Source organism: Atractosteus spatula, chromosome 4, assembly GCF_055471065.1.
Source record: "Atractosteus spatula isolate fAtrSpa1 chromosome 4, fAtrSpa1.hap1, whole genome shotgun sequence".
NCBI classification, from domain to species: domain Eukaryota; kingdom Metazoa; phylum Chordata; class Actinopteri; order Semionotiformes; family Lepisosteidae; genus Atractosteus; species Atractosteus spatula.
In genome coordinates this window covers 13,295,111-13,318,097 of record NC_142709.1, presented here as the reverse complement: position 1 = coordinate 13,318,097, position 22,987 = coordinate 13,295,111, and the positions used below count along the sequence as shown (strand labels likewise).

The 22,987-nt window shown below is 36.9% G+C and overlaps 1 protein-coding gene across 3 annotated transcripts in view; it reads left to right on the top strand.

Annotated features, from left to right (window-relative positions):
- The window catches only part of sytl5 (synaptotagmin-like 5), a 68,928-nt gene that overhangs the window by 26,486 nt on the left and 19,455 nt on the right, over positions 1–22,987 (top strand). For 2 of the 3 annotated variants that reach the window (XM_088913441.1, XM_088913443.1), the window contains exons 2-3: positions 17,181–17,642; positions 22,712–22,924. In XM_088913441.1, coding sequence (XP_088769567.1) covers positions 17,524–17,642; positions 22,712–22,924 — 332 coding nt within the window. In that variant the 5' untranslated portion in view covers positions 17,181–17,523. Of the gene's footprint in view, positions 1–10,495; positions 10,594–17,180; positions 17,643–22,711; positions 22,925–22,987 lie in introns of those variants that run through there. The other variant, XM_088913442.1, reaches the window with a different exon arrangement.

Here is a 22,987-nt window from a genome sequence, read left to right as displayed (position 1 = left end):
TCCACTGCATTTTCCTGTGTAGCACCCCCAAGCTAATTCATCCTGAATGTGAAACAAGCATTAAATATTTATATCCTACAAATTCATACCATATCCTGCAAGGACATAACACACAAGCCTCTATTCAATAAAATGGTCTAGCCAAGCCAAAAAAATAGAATTACACAGAAATTGTTACAAGGCACAGATATACGCCTGTGTGTGCCCTATGTTCTGCACAGAAAAGCCTCTTTATGTTGCATTAAGGTGCGTATAAAGATGACGTTATACTTTTTATGAAAACGTGGTTTGCCGATTGCATTTCCAATATAAATACTCATCCTGTTTGCTTATCCTTTAAAGGCAAATAAAAATGAAAATTTAACGATGTATACTTTTTGTCTTCTGTCAGCACCAGAAATGAATAAACATATCAAGACCTGTATTAGCACAGCATGTGATGCGCCAGATTATTAATTATTAAGATTGCTATACAGTTCACACTATGCTTGGGAACTGGACTGTAGGAAAAAGGAACCCAGAGAAATTACATATTATTATCATCATTGAAAGGAAATAAACTTTTTAAACAGTGTAACAGTTCTCACAGTATTAATGACACGATATTTTAATTGGTCATCATTTTGCAGTACATTTTTCCACTTTTCCAGGGTGTTTGATTTCAAGATTTCGAAGGCTACAGCATTCATAGTGAATCTGAAACTCCACCCCCTTTTTTTGCAACTATTAGTGGATACTGTAAGAGAATGAACTACTGCGAGAATGAACAAGCCTTATGATTATTTGAAGTACTTGTAAGCCACACACTCACATGCCTTGGCTACAACAAGGTTCATCAATGGCTTCAAGGCACGAAAGGAATAGGATTGCAGACAAGCATATAAAAAGTATTACAGGTTATGCTGTTTTAACTGGTTATAATTTACATTATAAATTCCACAAGTACAATACTTGATTTGGTATTGTCAGGAGTGGGATCTGTATGTATTCTGGTGGTCTATCAAGCCTGCTGTCCAATTTACACTCCCCTTTCGCTCAAAGCTGTTGCTTAAGTGAACTAAGAAAGGGGGAATAATGGAGCAAGCTGTGGTTTAGTTAAATCCTCTTCCTTCACCACAGTAAATTCGACACAACTGCATTGACTGACAGATTGGAATCCCGTGGAATGGAATTCAGAAAATGGATCAGCTGATTGGCCCTGTGCTTAATTGGGATAGCAGCAGGACCAGCAGCAGTCACTATAACAGCAGTCAGGGGACAGAGGGTGGAGAGTTCTGTTTTAAGTTTCTGCAGTTCAAAGAGGGTGTGTTAGTTGTATTCTGGATTTTAGTGTGTTTAATGCCTGTGCTTTAAAATCAGCCACATGGCAATCCTAACTCCTGTTTAGCCTTGAAAAGTTAGTAAGAGACAAACCTTGCAAGGATTATGGTATGGATTGGCTTTAGAAAAAAAAAGATGGATCCTCAGAGAGAACTTGGTTGTCTTTCTAGTGTGTACTATGTACCTGGACTAGTTTGAATTCTCTGTAGTCTTTATAGTGTAGCAGATTAGTGTTTATAGCTGGAAAGCGGGTGCCAGAACGTAAGGCATTCCAGCAGGTCTCGGAGTAGTCAGGGAACATGTATCTTCCAGGGAAGACTGGCTGTGAAAGGGTGAGACTGTCTCTGTGGCAGGGGACGCAGAGTAAGAATGGGTCAGGTTTCTTCCATGGAAAAGGGAAGACTGGCTGTGGATGTGAGAGCTCAGTTGTGTGCCAGGAGTTCTGGGGAATGAGAAGTTTCCTTTTGTAAGGAAGAAGAGAAGTGGAGTATTCAGAAGCTAATCAGAAATTAGTCTGTTCCAACTCTCTCAGTGGAACAGAAAGATACCTCTCAAAGATACCTCTGTTAATGACTGGATTTGGGGACTGAGTAGGCTTCTCTGAAAGGGGGCCACTGACTTGACTTAAGTCAAAAGAGGCATAGGAGCCTATTCAAAAACCAAGTTCCATTTTCAAAAGAAAAGCTTTGTAATCATTAAATCATACTACATAATTATATTTTAAAGCATTTTCTAGTTCTAAGACTTTTTAAAAACAACTTTTCTCAGCAGCTGTCAAACACAACACTGAAAATCATATCCACTGGCATCCATTTTCTCAAATAAAAATGCCTCCTCTTTCTTTTTCAGGATTATGAAGTACAGTACCTAGATCTGGATCTGTTGCTTGTTATTAAATCAATCTTTGGAACTCTGTCATCTGAATTGTGTTAAATGTTTTTTGCTGAATATTGTAAAAATGCTTCCTGACAAGATTGCTTTTCAGCAGTATTTCATAGTGCCTTCAGACTGACATCAGTCTTCTGAGGGATTTTCCAAAACACAAGGAGAGTGAGTTCGTGATCTCTATTCTGTCTGGCCTAGGGAAGAAAAATGCTGGGGCTATGAATTAAGTTACCACTTTCTTCTGAGAAAAGTAGAAAGTGGCATTTGTGTGAAAAACAAAAAAGAGAACATATGTTAGATAGGACAAAATTTTCTTTGTAAAACAAAGTGAACATATTTAACTTTAATTGACCAATAGGGCAAGATAATAGCAAAAGGTTAGAAATATTTTAAAAGACAAAATAAATTCAATTTATTATTACTTTATCTATTTAAATCTGTAACAATTGCATTCCTCTTTTTAATGTGTATATAGTAGAAGTCAGAATGTACCTGTAAATGAATTCAGTTCTGATTGAATATTTCAGTATTGTCTAAGACACCTTTAAACCAGTTCTCAGCTGTAAAGTTCGTTGGTAGTCCTGGACCCATGCCCCAGTTCTGTGACAGCCTTGTGCTGTATAAGATGCCATCCTTTGAGACCGAGACCAATATCCTAACTACATGATGATTAAAGTTCTTACCATGCTGTTCCTTAGAGTAGGGGTGTTAAACGAAGTATCAGAGCATCCCAAGAGACTTGTGGGTAAAGGTTGAGCATGACTATAAAGCAGGCTGAGCTTTACAGTCATGGATTTGAGCCTAGTTCATGTAACTAGCCAACTGTGACTGAAATAATCTAAGCTGCTTCTCGGATGACTCTGTACTGCTGCTTGGTAGCAAAGGGTAGAATCATCCAGCCCAGGCTATCTCAGCTGTCAGTGACCTCAGCGGCATGTGGTTGTGTTGGTGAGAAATGTTCCCGCACCCTAATCACCACTGAACCACCTACAGTACAAGATGCTGTAATGGTTCTGATGTTTGAAAAGACAAGGGGCTCCCATCACATCCACTCCTGTCAGAGTGCTGGGGGATGCACTAGAGCTACCATGGCAACCAGCAGAGCCTCAGCTATACTGACAATCAGCCAGTTTCTGTGACTATGTGCTCAGGCTGGAGATCAGTTCAACCTGTGCACAGTTAATCTCCACACCTGTCTCAATAGAAACAAGATTTTTATGACCAGTTTTGTGTCACCTCCTCGCTCATTCACACTTAGAGTTTGTTCTACAGTGAGTGTCTTAGAGTTCTACCCGTTGAGAGGGGGTACTGTTAAGCTCAAGCTCTTGGATTCTTCAGCCTGTCAACAAGAAGAGTTAATGAGGTCAGAGTTAAAATACATCAAGTTGTATAGTCTAGCTTGTGGATTTTATCAGTCTCACATAATTACATCACATTCATATTCTATCAAACATGTCTTTTGAATAATAGTTCAGTTGTTGAGAGTTATAATGTGAATAAAGAAGTTTGAAAGTCAAAAATACATTGTCCAAACGACCTTGACCTTCCCGCAGCTGGCTGGGTTCGTCCGTAGTCCATCTTGTCAGCTGCCTGCTCTGCCCAGTGCAAAGAGAAAGTGCTTTGCCTACCATTGCTGAGGACAGGTGTGCGAAGTTAGCATTGCTGAACTTTTGTCTTTAAAACCAACCTGTGCACAGTCGTCTTGCTTGGGTCCTGCCGCAAGTGAGACGGTGGGAGACAAGGTTCATGCCGTCTATAGCTTCTTACTGAATATATCTGGATATTCAGGATGCAGTCAGATCTGGTCACTGCCCCAGATCGCTGATATCATTCAAGTATGAGCAGTGAAATTACAGAGGGTCAGAGGAGTCTGCCTACACTGTCATTCTCCCCTAAGTGTGGTCATGGGTTTGTAGTTGCAGGCCAGGCTGTGAAAAAAATTCCAAATTTGGTGGATATTACAAAAATCATTAAAAATTCAGATATAAAAAGAAACAGTGTCCTGGCTAAATTCCACTTTGGGCTTACACAGTGTGGCCTCTTTTGGCATACATTTTCCTATTCACTTCTATGCTTATTTTGCTATGGAGCTCAATGCTGCTTGAAATTATGGTGGCTGGGTTCTTACTGTAACCTATCCAGTCTCAGTTATAGTGGGTTCCCTTCAATATTTGAGGCACTTTGAAAGTCTTTGTGATTAATGATGCTTTTTTCAAATTTCAAATTTTCAAATTTCAAATTTCATCTCTTTATTTATACAGTAGATGCATCAGTATCTATAAATCATTGGTTAGTTTAAAAATCCTGTAAATACACATCTGTGGTTTACAGAACGGCAGTTCATTGAAATTTGTGTCTTTAAAATACAATGTAAATGGTTAAAATTGTCTTTAAATTATAAATTGAGATTGTATAACTGCAGTTGCGATTATAGTAATAACAGTATGCTGTCATATTCTATTTTATAACCTTATTTTTTAGTAGATTAAAAATGTAAGAGAGTGGGTTTCAGCAGCAGTGAAATCCTGGCTCATTAACAGTGTTCTGACTTCTCTCCTCCAGGGAATCCTCAATACATTTTGCGCTCCATTAAATGTTAGTCTTCTAACTGCTTTAAGGTGTGATTTCAGTGCATTTGCCTGCAGTAGTGCTCATATCACTAGTTTGTTGTCAGCAGGGTTAGTCTTCACAAGATTGACATGCAGTGGGTCATTAGTAAGTGGCTTCATTTGCTTTGTTTATAGATCACTGTTTTGTTCTGGATCATTCCTTATCTTTTTAGCTTAAGGCTAAGAATGCTAATATTTAAATAATAAGCAGATCTAGTGTTTTTATTTTGCTCATTTTACTGAATTGTACAATAATTGTAGACTATGTAATATCAAAAGGGCAAGCAGATTGGTAAAGAGAAAAAGGAGCAGCCCATTATAAAAAAAAGAGCATGTGAATGGAATGGAGGTCTGCAGCCAAGGCATTTACAGTAATAATAGTATTATTAATACTGTGCTGTGTTGTCATAAAGATGCAGGGGGTAGGGACTCTAAGTTATCCTAAAATGGTAATAATAATAATTCTTTACACTTATATACCATAGCCCTTTTCTGGACACTCCGCTCAAAGCACTTTACATGTGATGGGGATCCCACCACCACCAATATGTAGCCCCACCTGGATGATGCGATGGCAGCCATAGTGCGCCAGTACTTTCCCCACACACCATCTATCAGTGGGGAGGAGAACAGAGTGATGAAGCCAGTTCATAGATTGGGATTGTTAGGAGGCCATGAGTGGGAAAGGCCAATGGGAAATTTGGTCAGGATGCAATGTTAACACCCCTACTCTTTTTGAGAAACACCCTAGGATTTTTAAAGTCTCATCCAAAGGACAAAGTCCAATCTGGACTCATTCTGTCTGAATTTATGTACCGTATCTTTAGTGGCCCACAACAGTCCTTTAGTGATGTCAATTAAGACATCAAGACGCAGAAGCAGAGACAATGCAGTATATGCTAAGGCAGGTCTTTATTTCCCTGCCATTTTTACTTTAGTGTCATTGATTAGGAGAACAACAGACAAAGATAAAATGATTCCCTGTACTGATACTCAAAGCAGATTAAATACTATGGAGGTACTTCCTGTTCTCAATCAGGACATACACAAGGGAGATGGTAAACAAGTGGAAACCATTCAACCCTTCGAGCTTTTTTTGGTTTCTATTACCTACAGTAATTGATCTAAGGATCTTATTAAGTAATGTCTCAGAGAATCACAGGGTATCAGATTCATCACAACCTTTTAGTTGTGACTCTTGGGTTCCTTCCTCTGCTTCTCCATCTAGCTTGTCTATTCTGTTTAGTCATTTTTGAGTTTGCAGTCTCATCCAGAGAGGGCAAATAACCAGTATCTGTCAGCAGTTAATTGAGTGTAACTGCACTAAAATCCCATGGCAATGAATTGGATATTCTAGTCCTATAACTATGATGAAACCCAGTGTTTGGTTGCATATTATGGTTAGCAAGAGTCAAAAGGAGACTGAGTATGTAATAGCTATGATGCATAATGCTTCTGACTGAAATCATAAATTAGTTAACATACTAGAATATCTGATGTATATTGCTAGAATGCTTCACAAATGAATTAAATTAAACAACATTTCTATCATTTCTATTTACTCAAAAGATATGTGAACAATCTTGGATTCTGTAAAGGGTGAGAATACTTTAGTCAAAGACCAAACTTGTAGAAAATTGAGTCAATTTTTCAAAGAGACAAAGATGCAAAGCAAATCAGCATCTAGTCAATTGATTCGTTTTGCATTTGAAAGATGCTTTCAGTCATGTGGTGTGTAATACATATCTTTCAAATTCAAAGAGCTTTAATGGCATGACCAATGAATTACAGTCTTACTATATACAGGATTCTAACACTGTAGGTTTCTTTGATCTTGAAAACTGAGTGTAAATAGAAATTCAAACAGTGAAGATGTTTGCTCTGGACAAAATGAAACCTGTGGGAATTTTTTTATTGTGTACTCAGGGAGGGCTCTCACTTAAGCTGGTTTACAACACATGACACACCTATAACATGACTAACATATGCATTGTACTGAGATAAGGAGAGGGTATACTGGAACATATTCTTTATACCATTAACTTAGAATTGTATTCCCCCAACGAGTAGTTTTTCATGCCGGCTTGAGAGCTTGAAAACATTGATCACTTGCTTTCCATTGAAAATGTGTCAGTGGAAATAATGATTGTGGTTTTCGTAGATGTAGAAAATAATAAATTAACATAAGAAAATGATAGTAAATTTGAAGCACAAGTTTAGAAACATTTAGTTTGTTGTTAAATGAAGTTTAAGGTATATACAGTATAAGAGAATAAACTGGGGAGTCGCTTCAGTATTTGAACTTACAAAGGAATAAGCAGAGGTTATTGCTGAAAAAACACAAAAGGACCTTCATAGTTCATTTACAATTATAAGTTTTATTTTATTTTATTTGAGTTCAACCAATGCAAAAATGTGTTTATTAAACTGCATTGTGCATCTAGTCTTACAAATTTATTACTACTACCCTCGACATATTTGTACATGGACCAACTTGATAAACGTTTCTTGTGAGTAGAATAAGAAAGCTGCTAGTGTAAACGGAAATATTCAGATCTAGATCATTCACAAAAAATCTAAAGGGGAAAGGAAATCTAGTGTTGTAATTAGATTAATTGAGTTAATTTTGTTCCTCTGTTGTATATGAGGCCATGAAAGTTTGGTGTAATCCAGCTGTTGTCAAAGTTTACTTTGTCAGTTCACTTGGCTCTCTTTTAATTACCTTATTTTTCTTTCTTAAAAAAATAATCCCATAAGACATTGTTATCTTTAAAGCAGTTCTTCAGATTGGATGCTTGAAATCATTTGTACTCAGGTGGCATTGCATATCCGCACTCTAAATAAAGATGTTTAATGATAACGTGTTCCCTGGGCTCTTGACCCCTGCCATGCTATTTCAACCAAAAGCCAATGGTAAGCAAAGCAGAATATTACCTCAGAGAATTCATGCTATCCAGCACTGTCCGTGGAAAGAAGGAATGATAAGATAAGAGGGGTACAAGTGAAATATGAATAAAGAATGAATGTGAGATTTCTAATTTGTTAGAAATGTAAAAAATGTAAAACAATACTGTATGACTCGTACCAGTATTTGTTAGGTGTGAGTTTTAAAGAGCATAGAGGCCCTGTACTTCCCTGTATTCCAGGAAAAACATCTGCCCTTCTAGCCACAGGAGGCCGGATCCAAAAGAAGAGTGTTAGTTTACAAATCCAGGTAAAATGTTGGTGTTTCTAGGTAAATCTAAGTAAAAATTACGTCACTCTTCTCTACATATCTAAAAGATGTTACGTCATTCTTAGCTTTTGTTGAGTAAAAAGACTAGGAAACAGCTGCACTGTTGCATCTCAGGGTGCAGATGGATGAACACAAACTGTATCTTCTGAAAAATCATTAGCATTCTTGAAACATGAAGTACATGAACTGCTGTATTCGCTAGCCACAGCAGTGAATTTATCAGTGTGGTAAAAGTAGTTACCTGTAAACGCTTGTGTATGAGGAAATACAGCTAAAATACAGTATGTGCTGTGAATAAAATTTAGAATTCTGTTTATCGATTTTAATTTGTTCATAAAATTGATATGTATCCCATGTAAACCTTAATAGAGGAACATTCTACCTTTACTGTATATATACAGTATATACTGTTTTCTATTTCTTTTCACCTAGGTGTGATAAGTACCACAGGTGGCTCAGGAATAAATAAGGCAGAATGAAATGTGGAATACTCATGAAGTGGATTCCAGCAGTAATGGCTGTATTTGTGAAAAGGGGAAACAAGAAGGCAGAAGAAATCCTTTCACCCAGCTCTTGGGTTTTAGATTGATTTCAGATTGAAATCCTCTGGTTTTAATTCCTTGAAGAACCTTTCCTATGAGTTTAGCAAGAGCAGAGCAGTATGGTCTGTTTCTGAAAGAACCAACTAGTTGTGCTGGTCATTTACACTTCGTCTTAAACAGGAAGATCAGTTAGATTATTGATATGCATAAAATGATCCTGGCAGACCAGAATGCATAAACAATTCAAGCTCAAACGTTCAAGCTCAAAACCTACAGCATGCCTTTGAAGTTATGATCAGGCACACAAATATTTGTTTTGTATCATTGGTAGCTGTTCTAAAATATTTGCTGTATGTCATTGGTAGCTGTTCAAAATAAAGACATACAAATAAAGACAAATAACTAGCACATTGAAGAGGTGTTGTACATGACTGCACATTTCAGAGTACATGAACAATCAACAAAACATTTCACTAGCAACACCTGTCATATTATTTTCAACTTAATGTCTCCTTATTAGCTGAGAGAAAAAAGCTGTTGTGGTCCCTTGCATCTGTTCCTTAGTATTTAATATGCTGCGACAGCGACTGTTGTTGTGGTATGTTTAACATCATGATAATGCAAGGTCAAAACAGTTGAGCTGCTTGTAGCTGCTTTTTTTTCTTTTTTTCTGGGGAATTGAGAGATATCTACTGTTTGTGACAGCTCGTTCTCCTCCACCTGCTTGCTTGGCTGTGGGCTGGTGGGGAATGTCCCTGGCAGTTGCTAAAACCATCACATCACATTAGTGTGACTGTCTTTCAGGGGAGAAACATGTTATAGATTATAGAAAGGTGCAAGAAACTCCAGTACCGGAGTGCTGTGAAACTCCAAATATAAAAACAGCTACCGGTACACTGACAGGTTTGGTTCATGCACCCTGAACTCTTTATCTTAGTGAGTGCTAATGTCTTTTTCTCCAGTTTGCTCATCATTTGCAGTAATTGCAGTTAATCATTCACTATATTGTAAGTGTTTCACATTTGATGTATTTTATTCAAACTATAAGGCTCCTTTATTGCTGATGTACAGCCAACAATTTTAATTATTTTAATGATGCTGATCTATGCTGATCAGCTATCTACTTGAAATATTTGAATGATTTTTCTTCTATCAGGTTGGCATTGAACAATGTATTACAATTCTCTTAAAATATATATGATCTAGGGAATGTGGGTCAGGGTGACTTTATATTTTGCATTAATTGCTAGTTAAAATTTTAGTGTTGTCTTTTTCATTTGGAAATTTCAAATGTGCTGCTTCATTGTGTTTGTATCTTTATTCGGAATCAATAATCCAATCCAAATGGTGCTCAGGGACTAAGTTTCGTTCATTTATTTTTCAGCACCATTTGTTTGCAGTACCACATAAAAACGTTAAAAAAAATGTCTGCTTGCAGTCAGTCTTGTACTAGTCTGCATTCAATGAAGCAGAAGACACACCACAGAAAAAAAAAATCTTTATAATCTTCTTTGTAAAACTATGCCCTAAGGGTAACTCTTTCTTCGTCCCAGAACTTTTATGAACACAATGCTGCCACTTTTATTTGTAAGTCGCCTTTTTTTAACAATCTCCCTTCTAGTACATTTTTGTATTTAATATATTTAACCCTTAATAATCATGTTGTCAGCTGTGCAGTTATATGCCTTATGCTGCTGAGTGTGCCATTCTTAATCAGCTGCCCTTTCTGCTGCTGTGTATTTACATACCTGCGTACATTTTGAGTTTGTGTTTCTCTCCCACAGCCTAAAGGCGTTTTTACAGCTAACAGTAAACACAGGTTTTCTGACTACAACATTTTATTATTCATTTGGGTGTGAGCTTGTATTATATAGCAGCCCTGGAAACAACTAGGAAAGACAGGTTTGTCAAGACCAGAGGCACCTGTTAAGGAGCTTAAAGGAAGCCTGTTCTGTCTTAACAACGTTTCTCAAGTTATTAAATGTGCAGGACCTCTTCTTAGGTAAGAATGACTTTTCAGAATATTTTTGTATGATTTTTTTTAATGTTCCAATGATCTTTCTTGTGAGCGTACCTTTCTTTTTTAAGCTATTTCTTCCTCGTAGTGTTTTTCGTTGGTGCGTTTTTCCAGTGCTTGAGCAGTCTTTTAAAAAACATATTATTCTCCTGGTTTGCTTCAATCTCAAGCAAATAAGACAGCTCTAAAGATAATTTGATAATGTGGTGGTTACTTGCTGGCTTCACAGAGTGGTTTAAGATGACAGCACAACCTTATAAGCCTGTATAAATTGATCATTAATTTCACAAAGAAATTTTTACTTAAAATTCCAATTTTCTTAGGAATAAAAGCAAACACTGTACATATTTGTGTAGATTATCTGATTCTGTTAGCAGTTCATTCTTTTTTGTGTGCTCACCTGTTATGCTTTCCAAGCTGATAAAAAGGAACTTAATAAGACTAATTTAAATATGAAAGACAGACTTGCAATGTATCTTAGTACATACTAATGTATTTTGTATAAGTAGAAAATCTATCTGTTCTACAAATGTAGTTTACCAGTGAACTTACCAGTTTTTTAATCATTTGAAATTAGAAGATTGTTTCCTGCTAAGGAAATATATACTTTTGTTTCAGTCATACCTTGTTGGCTCAGACAAAATTCCTTGAGACTCAACCCATTCAATCATTATCACAGAGCTGTTAATTTAAAAGAAATGACAAATGTCCGATTTGTATACAGTACATATTAAAATCTAACAATTTTCAACACAGAGTTAGCATTTTATACTACTGTAGAGCACTTTGCTTCCACATAATTCTTCTTTGATTCTGCCGGTAAAGTTAATCAGGAATAAGAGAGCTCAAATGCCTGGTAAAAATTCCAAGATCCACAGCATGAAATTATAAATTTCCTTTTTAATTTAAAAAAACGTTATGGACATGTATTCCAGTCTTTATATGAAGTGTCAGAAAATAATTTAAAGCGTGCAATGATGTGCTGTATTAATTTTTTAACAAGATAACACTCTGCACTGCAGTCAATTTGGTATAATTTGCCGTGAGAGAAGACGGCACGATTTATGCCCCAAATTACAAGGGTACACGTCCTCAGTTGGAATGCTTATGTCATATATTATGTAAAGTGATGTTTTTTTTTTATGGGAATGACTTGTAAAAGTTTGAGAAAAGCCTCTTTACTTTTCTTTGAAGATATACTGTATATTAATTTAAATTGTAACTCTATACATTCATGTGTTGTAAGGATTTATACATTTTGAGCAACAAATGTGCTAGTATAGCTAATAAAATCCTAAAACTACACCATTATGCAAAATATAATTCAGGGAATTAGAAAATTAAACTTAAAGTTGCCAAAGCTGTTGAAATATATTGTTGTTTTAATTATGTGTTACTAAATGAGTGGGAGAAAATAATAATTACTTCAAGAGCAACATGCTTAACCCACACAATAGTTTGGCTAAAGCTGGGTTTATGCACACATTTATATGAAAAACTGAAAATCACCTCTGGGGGATTCAAAAAGAGAACAAAAATCAAAAAAGAAAAAATAATTGCTATGAATTTGAAAATATACTCTCAGGTAGTCAATAGATACTGGAAAGCTAAGCTAGCCAAAGCTTTCTAATTCAACTTCTTATTAAGTTTTACTCAGCTAGGGACTGAAATGATATCCAGATAGTCAGCTTTTATCTTGTAGTAATTACGTCAGGTGAAAGAGGAGTACACAAGGGGAAAGAGAGAAGAGCTGAGCCCAGTTGCAAATCCAGTGCCTGTGGGAAACACCTGGGCTCACTTCTGTTAAACAGCAGCTGCAATCGTTCTCTAATTTCTTCTTAACTCATGTGTCATAATAATGAATCCAATACTAGTATTACATATATATATAGATAATATTATGTATTATATTATATAATACTAGTATTTCTGCAGCAACAATATTACTAAGTCTTCTTTCAGTATCAATGATGGCCAGAGCTATGTTAGTTTTAGATTTGTTCCTATGATTTAAGGCACAATGATTTGACAATGATTCTCAAAGAATGAGAATAAACAACTTGTTATGTCCTGGCTGTTTACTAAAAATGTACAACCAGCTAATAGAATGGTAAAGTCCCATCAAAAAACATTACTTTTAAAAGACAATATACTGTAGAACACATTTCTCCTTCAATCTTTGAACCATTTTATCAGATTTGTATTTAACAGTCAATGTGGTTTGGCTGGTATTGTTTTTTTTCTGCCTTTGGTCTTTTTAAACGTGGCCCTGCACAAACGCAACCAACCAAACACCACATTATGCTACTGGGAGAATTTCAACTTCAATTTCCACAGAAATAATTAGATTTGATTCTCATTCTTGCCATAGCTTTGCGACAAAATGACCTAAGGTCAGACAGTTCAAGATTCATTTAACTTAATGAATACTCACTTCACAGCTTCTGCTTGAGGCACATTTTGTGTGCTAAGTGAGGGCATATATAAAACACCTGTTACAATCTATAGTATTGATCAATATCTATAATTGTATCTAATGATATTTTGGCAAGGCAACATGTATAGCTCTTTCGCTACAGAAAGAAAATGAAACAATAGTCAATGACATACTGTGGAAATTTTAAAAGGGAAAAACATCTCCCCTATAACATGTTCCTTTCAAAACACAATTATATTCTATAGATATATAAATTCATTCATAGTTTGCAATGCTCTCATACTAGGATCAGTCTGGTACTTCATATTAAATCCTGGGCTTATAACATTAAACATGTAAAATAAAAATAGACTGTATAATCATCAGCAGAAACACGTGGTGGGCCAACAGACCTGCACATGAGAGAGGATCCACAATTAAAACAACCATGTTAGCGTACAGTATGCAGGACATTTTTCCTCATTTATTCTGAATTGCACTATGGTTATTTAAACTTTTACATCATATTCGATAGCACATGCTGTTGGATGAATGAGAGAAAAACTTTTAGAAAATCATGAAGAGTTAACATTTCTAAATGTTTAGATTAAGAAAAAATTGAAATAACAAATTACAAATAAATAGGGCTCAGCTGCTACAGACAGGATAGTAAAATGTTTGCGTGTGTGGTTACCCATGAATTCCCTTAATACCTAAATCAAATATTCATGTTCGACAATAAAGTAACTTAGAGTCACAGTTTTATCCTGAATATTTATGTTATCATATGAATTATGCATAGGAAATGTTGTTTATTCTTTGTATATTACTAAGAATGCTCTTTTTCTTCAGACCAAAGAAAGGAAATAACATTGAGTGTTCTAAACAGAGCACACATCTTAATTGTTGTATGGCCTAGCAAAATAAATGCCATGGTAGAAATATTTAAACATGAGAGCAGTTACAAACAATAGAAGACCACTCCAGTCATCTAATCCATTAGGTGCAGTAGTTAGTAGTTAATTGATCCAAGAATCTTACTCAATCAGCTTTGACCACATGGCTGGGTAGTGTGTTCCATATTCCCACAACAATTCGGGAAGAAAATGCCTGCATTTATCAGTTTTAAATGCACTTCCATGTTCATTCCACTTGTGTCCTCTGGTTTGTGTTTCACTGTTTATCTGAAGAGGCCCTGAACTGACTTTGTCAATCCTCCTGAGGATTCTGAATACTTGTAATAGGTTCACTCATGATCCTTACCGTTTCAAGACTAAAAAGGTTAATTCATTCAGCCTGTCAGCGAAGGACACCCTCTTTGTAGATTCCATTGTTTGATTGCTCTTCTCTGGATTGATTCCAGATCAACAATATCTTTTTTATGGTGTTGTGATAGTTATACTTAGTGATTTTTTGTGTATAGTACATTAAGGGGCTGCATTGGCTTTGTAGCCTTTTTAGGTCTTTCTGTAAAGGTGTTTTGGGAAGGGAGAGTTGTTTGCCATGCTGTTTTTTTTCCCCAGTGGTCTTAGTAAGCTTTCCTTTAACCACTGTACCACACCTACAGTAGCTATTGTCAACTAACACATTCCAAAGGAAGGCTTGGCTTTAGGGTTGCTCCTGTTCTTTTCCAGGACTTAGTTTTGTTCTCCTTAAAAGCCTCCAAAGATAAATAATTAATGATCTCAAGGAAGTCTGAGAATGTAAATCTCCATTGAACATTTTGCTCCACATTCAAATTTTAATGAATGAATACTGAATGATAAATTCAGACACATACTTCTGCTGTAAATATGAGTGGACTTCCAAGATTTCAATTTCAGCAGCTTGTCATGTGCCATGTGGTGATTAACTTCGTGCTTGGAGGATGTTTTAAGAGGCTGAATCCAATATGAGAGATGCCAGACACAGTAGGATGTTTGGGGTTTTGGTAGTCGTATCACATTTAGGGGGAAGTGGTGATTCTGACTGTTCCAGAAATCACATGTGAAAGATTTCTCAGCTGTGATTAAAAGTAAATGATATCAGGAAGTTTATGTTATTTTAATGTGTTGAAGGACTGAGGCTCTTTGTTATTGCCAGTCTGGTGTATTCACTGTGCTTTGCTCAGATGGGTCTTTTCTGGGGCTTTAACATAAAATAATAAAGAATATTTTCAATGGAGAGGTTCATGGAGCTGTGCATCCTGCACGGTACAACTGTTTGAATACTATTTTGAAAAGTGTTAACTACTGTAAGTTTTGAAAATTCCCTTATTCTAGAAACATTTACTACCACTGGTAAAAACATCTACACAGAGTTCATGGTGAGACTTTGAGTCAGAAGGGACAAATTCAGGCCTTGCCACACTATTGACTGTCAGAGGACATACCATAGCACTCCAACATCAAGAGTCCAATGACAACATCTGTAATCCAATCCTTCTGATAGCAATACATAAAGTAACAGAATATCACAATGTGATAACCCTTGTTAAGGAATCACACCTGGAATTGTCACCTGGAATAATGCATATAGTAGTAGATCATCATTTTGATCTGGGTTGAGACAGCAGCTTTTACAAAAGAAAAAGAATCATTCTTCACCTGGGAGCCATCCCATTTTAATAAACCAGAATAAAAATGATTCATAATCGAGAGCCAAAATAGCAGGCTAAAATAAAAACCCATCAATGGAGAAAATTCTGCGGTCTTTGCGTCATCAGAGGTCAGAAGCGCTGCCCAACTAAGACTGCTGTGGTAGTACTGTTTTTCACCAGCTCCCCTCTCTAAGACTGGAGAAGAAACAGTTTTAAATCTGTTGCTCCCTTCAGCTTCAGCTGTCTCCACATTTTCCCTGACTCACCAATGGCCTCTGGCCCTGCCTTAGTCCCTAATTTTGACTCCTGTCACACACAATAACACAAACTATAAATTTCCCATACTGAATACAAATTGTGTGCTTTAGTTTCAGTGAGCTTGTCTATAACATTATCAGCACTGACATTTTCCAAAACACTTCAGTTGAAAGTAAAGCAAGGTAGGCAGGCCCTCTCACTTTGTTATTGACTTTACGTAGCTTCTGAGCTACGTTGCTGAGAAATAAAACTAGAGTAATTTGTAGATCTAGGAAAGCTTCTTTTCCTAACATTAGAATTGATTCTAACAGTTCCTCAGCCGGTGATGATATGGCAATGTCACTATGTCCCTAACCCTAACCCTAACTAGTTTCCCATTTCACGCGAATGGCCACGATCACACTGATATTCCCGTCTGCGTCCTCACAGTGGGGTTTCAGAACTCCTATTGCAGAAAGACATCCAAAACCAAATTTACCCTGAAACTAGGATCACACCTTCCCCCTTCTCTTAATGACAGACTCGTCTCCTTCTAATCCTTCCCATGCTTTATCAGCTGCAGGTTTCCCACTCTCCCTCACACCCGAAGAAGGCTCAACAGCCGAAACGTTGTGTCTCGTGTCTTTTCAGCATGGAATAAACCTTTACTTGTTTCTTAGTAATCATATATGTCTACCTAAGCTAAAAGATTAAATTAATGATGTCAAGATTTATGATGCATTTAATGATGACTGTTGTTCTCTGTGCCATCCCAAGTAGAATGAAATCCTGAATGAGTTTTTTTCATTGATCAATGGAGCTAGGTCATGAATAGAACTTGCCAGAGAAACACATTGCCGTTGGAAATAAACACGTTTTTTTAGAAGAACTTGCCTGCCCATTCAAACGTCATTCAGTAATGAGCTTAGTAACATTCCGATTTTAAACATTAGTCAAAGGTTTTGATGATATTTATAATCCAAAGTTATTCAAAACTCCTTTCATCAGAGTTCAAAATAAGTACAGGAAGCAGCCTATTATGTGCATCAGAGGAAAAGCATAATTTACTGCACAGGGCTTCTTATGAATGCTATACTTATATCTGAATGACATTTGTTAATCACAATATTCATTGGAACAAAGATGATATGCTAAATTCATTTAAAATACATCTGTGTACAGAACAGACAAAGAACAAGAAATAATACATATAAATTAAATTCCATATTGATACATTACATATTTATTGTTATTCCTTATTGTTTAGGTAGCTTGGCTGATCCACATTGGGCAGAATAGCCACATAGAGCAGTGTTATTAAATTGTTTCTGTTTATTCCAGTGCCTGTATGATTGAAGACACTTCACTTAAGTCATCTGAGGGACACAAAAGGAGTTCTTAGGATGATGCCAATCCACACTTTGAACACAAGGAACAGCAAGCAGAGCCAAAGACTAGATGGAAGTTCATTGACCTGGAACATGTATGTACTCTAACTGGGCACCTTTAACCAATGTCATCTGCAAAGACACCACAGTGGAATAGCTTGTCTACCTGGGATATGTGTACAAATCATTTCATGACATTCTGCACTTGACAGCTTGCTTCATCCTTTCTGGTTAATCCTGTTGCTCTGTGACTTCTGGTCTTGATCACTGCCCCTTGGGCTAACCTTGAAAGGAAAATGGAGAAAACCACCGAGATCATTAATGTCTCCTTCCTTCTTAAAGACGAGAGAGAGTCAATTCTTAGTGTTCTTCAAAAGGACGAAAAGCTAAGGAAACGTGAGGAGAAACGGATAAGGTAAGACCTTTCTTAACTTTCAGTCCAGACTAATTTAGGCCAAATTAAATCCAAAATGATGACCTGTCCACCTTCTATTTAAGTATTTAAAACATTGGGTAGGAGCAAAAGTCCTGAGGCAAACATAAAAGCTGCCTAAAACTACCAGATATGCCAGCTGCAATTGGCAGTAGTTCTTTGAATTAGTCTTAAGGCAGTAAAATAGCAAATTATTTCCTTTTTCTTACTTTCTACTCATGAACATATTTACAACAAAAGTGATTTACATGTTTATTTCATAATAACTTGCTAATGTCTGGGTTTTCATTTGGTTTTGAAGTAAAATTTGAGTAACAAAGTATTTAATATAATTTTTTAAACTTTTGGAGTGATGTCAGGAAGCACGATGTGATGTCATTTTAGGCTACTGTAGGGTTAGGATTAGGAGAAACATTAAATGTTGGCTGCTGTTATACTTCTAGTTGGACATTAAAAGAAAGACACAATTAAATGTGTTTATCTATTAGAACTGTTTTTCTTAGAAATTTTAATCTGTCTCAGTTTTGGGATACAATTATCAAACTTTGCCATACACAATAAAGGCAGCCAAAAGTCTATTAAAAAAAGTTGCAGATAGGAGCAAATTATCACTTGTCCTAAAGCTGACTTGGGCCCCACAATCCAGCGCTGAGTGTAAAAATTGTCTAAGGAGTGTGGGAATTCTAACCCTAACCCTAGCTGGGTTTTCAAAGGAGCATTTCCAGAATATGTCTGTGAAGCGCTCCAGGCATCAGATTTTGAAATGTTCCTCGAACCAAAAATATGAGTCTGAAATAATAAAGACATTGATTAAAGCTCTTTGAAATTTATTATCTTCAATAATCTATCATCTTTACATACATTTTCAGTCACATGAAAAACACTGGTAAAATGGTATTTAAAAGAGGATCTATTTGAGGCTACTGTAGGATTAGGGTTAGCAGAAACATTTAGCGTTGACTGCAGTTATACTGTACTTCTCGTTAGTCATTAAAAGACAAAAATTAAAGTGTTTATCAATAAGAACTGGTTTTCTTACAACTTTTGATCTGCCTCATTTTGGGGTACAGTATATGCTTGGATTGGCATCCTGTCCACAGCGTATTTTGTCTTTTCCTTGTCATTTATCGTATAAGCCTGCCTTCCAAGCCTTTTATTGATATTTTACTTTATGGCGTACCCTGCCTTGTACCCGTCACTTTCCGAGAGAGGCTCTGGCTGCCTCGCGGCCCTGAGTTAGAAGAAGGGGTTAGAAACTGGGTGGAGGGAAGAGGCGGCACTGTGACAGTTTTAGCATTACTGCCTCAGATTTTCAGTCACATTCATCTGTCCATAATAGGGCTGTAATTAAGGTGTAATAATATTTGAGGGCTGCATAATGGCATTCTGGTTAGCATTGCTGCCTCGCAACACTGGGGCCCTGGGTTCAGTTCCTGGGGTGCAATATGGGTAAAGTTTTTGTGTTTGCATGGGTTTCTTCTGGGTGTTCCAGTTTCCTCCCACAGTCCAAAAACTTGCTGCTGGGTTAATTGGCTTCTGGGAGAATTGGCTCTTGTTGTGAGTGTGTGCGTCTCTGTGTTTGTTTCTGCCCTGCGACGGACTGGTGCCCTGTCAAGGATGTCAGGATGAACCTTGCCTATTGCCCGTTGCTTGCAGGGATAGGCCTTCTGAATAGGAAGAAGCAGTAGGAAAATGGATAAAGGGATATAAGCTGTATTATTTAAAAAACGCAATATTTCAAGCAAGCTTCCAGAAAGCCTTGTTTAAAATAGCTTAACAAATGACCTCTTAATTGCCACTTTACAACCTGGCTCACATAAAACTTCTGTAGGAATCATTTATTGTCCACAGGACGTCTGTGTTCTTTGTGGTCTAATAGCCAGACAGTATGATTCATTGAGCTAATGTACTGATTAAAGGAAACATTTTCTTGAGTTAATAACACAAGCCAATTTAACTCACTCCTGAGGCATGCAGGAACCAATCAAGATTACCACTAAAACACTATTGCCTTTTATGACCCATAATCACATAATCTCATGTATAGACACACATTAGATCTAATTCTTGACTTCTTTGAGAGCATAAACTGGAATTCTTTCCTAATTTAGGGACATATTTCTATGAATTAAAATATATTTAAATAATTTCCTTACAAAATAAATGTAAAACTACGTATACCACAAAAATGACTGAGAAAGCTATACTGATTAAAGTTTTATATTGAAATCCAGTAATGGCTATAATATACAGTACTGTATAATGCACCCAATGGAAAGTATTTTGTATGCTTTTACTTTGTGGTAGAACATCTTAACAAAATGGTTTATAGAAATACACAGTATACATTAAAGAACACTTGCTCTCTGATGGTAGATATCTGAAGCTGAGATTTTTAGCAATGTAGCTGTGAGACATTTCCAGTTAAGAGAATAAACTTCAGTATGCGCACAATCCATTTGCACCAGGTTTGTATACTGTATATACAGTAGTAATTAACATTCTGAAATTTTGAAGCAATCCATACTCCCGTAACCCTTTGGATTGGTTCCGGTTCTCAGTTTAAGTGCGCTTCAAAGTACAGTAGTTTCTACTTGTGTCCTGTGGTTCAGGTCTCATAAGTTACAGATTGAGCTGGCTTGCAGGCCTTTGAGCTCTCCAAAGCTCTTACCATTGTTTCACACTGCAGCAGGTTAGACCTATGAAGTACTCACCTCCACCCCCAGATGTAAAGATCTTCCTTTCAATTTCTACAGAAGGTAAATTAATATTTACTGCTGAGGCATCGCTTCTGTCATCCAGTCAAAGGGGGATATAGCCAAGACACTTCACAACTGACAATTACTCCCAAATGAAGAAACACCACATTGATCAGTAAAAAGAATCAGCCATTGCTGAACAGCTTAGAAATGTACTTAAGAATACAGAATAATGCTGTCTATACTTGCCTAAGTGCATTAAGCTTTACTCAACAGATTATACTTATGTTCTTTTTTGAGTTGCATTGCAATTCTGTACTTTGTATATTCTAATTATTTTTTGGCACCAACAACATCAGAATGAGGCTAATTATAAAAACATCTACAGGTTAAATCACAACAGAGAGGGCAAAATAAGGTAATGCAGGGTGTAGTTATTTGTTTTAAAAACCCAGGCACGTAAACCTTTAATTACATTTAATTCTGTCACTCTTTACCCTACAGTGTAGGTGGTTGTAAGGGTACAGATGTGATTTAAATTCAGTATATTACATAAATGTCAGCAACCGATAAACAACCTGCTGGCTTTTTCTACTCACAAACTTTCACATTAATGTAAATCTTGTTTAATGTCGATATAATTCCAGTTAAATATACGATCATTATTTTAAGCCAAAAAGCAGGACTTTTACTGTATAATGTGCCTTTTGTGATAAGACACGCTTGAACTCTCTTTACTGCCAGCATGTTTCATGGATGTAATTCTTTGACAGCTCTCTGCTCATTTCAGAAGCAGTGACTGCAGGCCTCTGTAAGTCGCTATGACACTTTCATCTTCAGTCTTGGAAGGGAATAGGTTTAGAATGAGGTGGGTTATAAAGGCAGCAGGGCATCAGTCAGATTTTGTATGATTGAAGGGTAATTGCTTTGCTGGGCCAGAGGTTTAATATGATAATACCCAGCGTCCTCTGTTAAACCTCTGAACTATCTCAGCTAGATCATCATCAAGCTCAATCCCATGAAACACTCATTACTCATCAATCCTGGAATAGGAGAAGGAAATTGGCCATAAATCAGTACATGATAAAAATCATATGCTGATACTCAGAAATGTTCTTCACTACAGCATCACTGGGACAGGAGAACACTCACTAGGGGTGCCTATCTGAAAAGCACCTGATATTTCTGAAAACATAAGTTTAGCTGTAAAACATCTGATGCTTTTGACATGCATGTCGACAAGCTTTGCTGCTGCTCTGGAATCAGTGTAGAATATGCCAATTAGATATATGCTGGGACTTAAGGGAATGTCCTACAACACTGACATACTGAGGGAACTGAACCTTCAGTCTTCAACAGAGAAGATTGTGAGGGGACCTGCTAAAAATCCTCAAGGACATCGACAAAGTCAACCCAGCGTACCGTATTTCTTCAGAATGAATAGTGAAACACAAACCAGAGGACAAAAATAAGAGTATGGAACAAACTAACCTGCCATGTTTTTGAAATCGGTACCCTGGCTTTTTTCAAGAAAGGTTTGGATGAGATCCTTGGATCAATTACCTACCTTTAAGATGACCTTTAAGAACATATGGTACGTTTGTAAAGAAGAGGCACCATTCAGCCCATTTAGGTTGTTTAGTTGGTAGCAGTTAATTGATGTTGGGATTTCATCAAGTCATTTTTTTAAGAAGTCAGTATATTGATTTCAGCATATCCGAGTAGCATCTTATAGACTCCCACAACTGTTTAGCTAAACAGATTTTTATTATTAAGGATTTTCATCAGGATTTTTATACAGGAGAGCATAATAGGCAATTTTATTATTTCACCAAAAGATGGAATGCTCCTGCTTATGGCACTTAGTTATGAAAACCTGAAAGAGTTACTAAAGGCTCTTTGATAAATGAAATATGCAGATACTGTAACATCTCCAAGGTGGAAGAGTGCCATGTTCTCATCTCTTACATCATTACTGGTTTAATTGCAAAATACAGCTAAATCCCTTATTTTTCTGCATTTGTTATTTTGCTTTGGATTCCTCAGTGCCCATCAGTCAGTGACTGACCTCACAATAGGGACCCCCATCAACCTCATTTTCACAGCCAAGATGTTGGCTCTCAGACATCGAGTCTGAATATCTGTAAGCTAACATGCAGATAATCTACTTGCGATACTGAGTGGAGAACCTCTGGACTGTGATTTAAACATCTTAAGAACCTTTCACTGATATACACAATCACAGAAACACACAAGTACCGTAAATACAAGAAATAAATAATGCTATGAAGAGGATAAAACTGAGCTGAAGTGTGTCCTAGTCAAGGGCTCCTTCTCTGTTTTGTCCCCCAGGAAGCTAAAGAACGAGCTGCTGGAAATTCGCAGGAAGGGCTCCCGGAAACATCAGGATCAGAGCGACCGGGTCTGTGTCCGCTGTCAGAAGGCCCTGGGCCTGATCTTCCACCGAGGGGAGTTGTGCGAGGAGTGCAAGGAGCGGGTGTGCAATGAGTGCCGCGTAGTACAGTCGGACAACAGCTGGAAGTGCATCGTCTGTGCCAAGATCTCGTGAGTCTTTTCGGACTCTGCCTTTCTGTTCTGCAGAGCTAGCATAGTTTTACAGCATTTTGA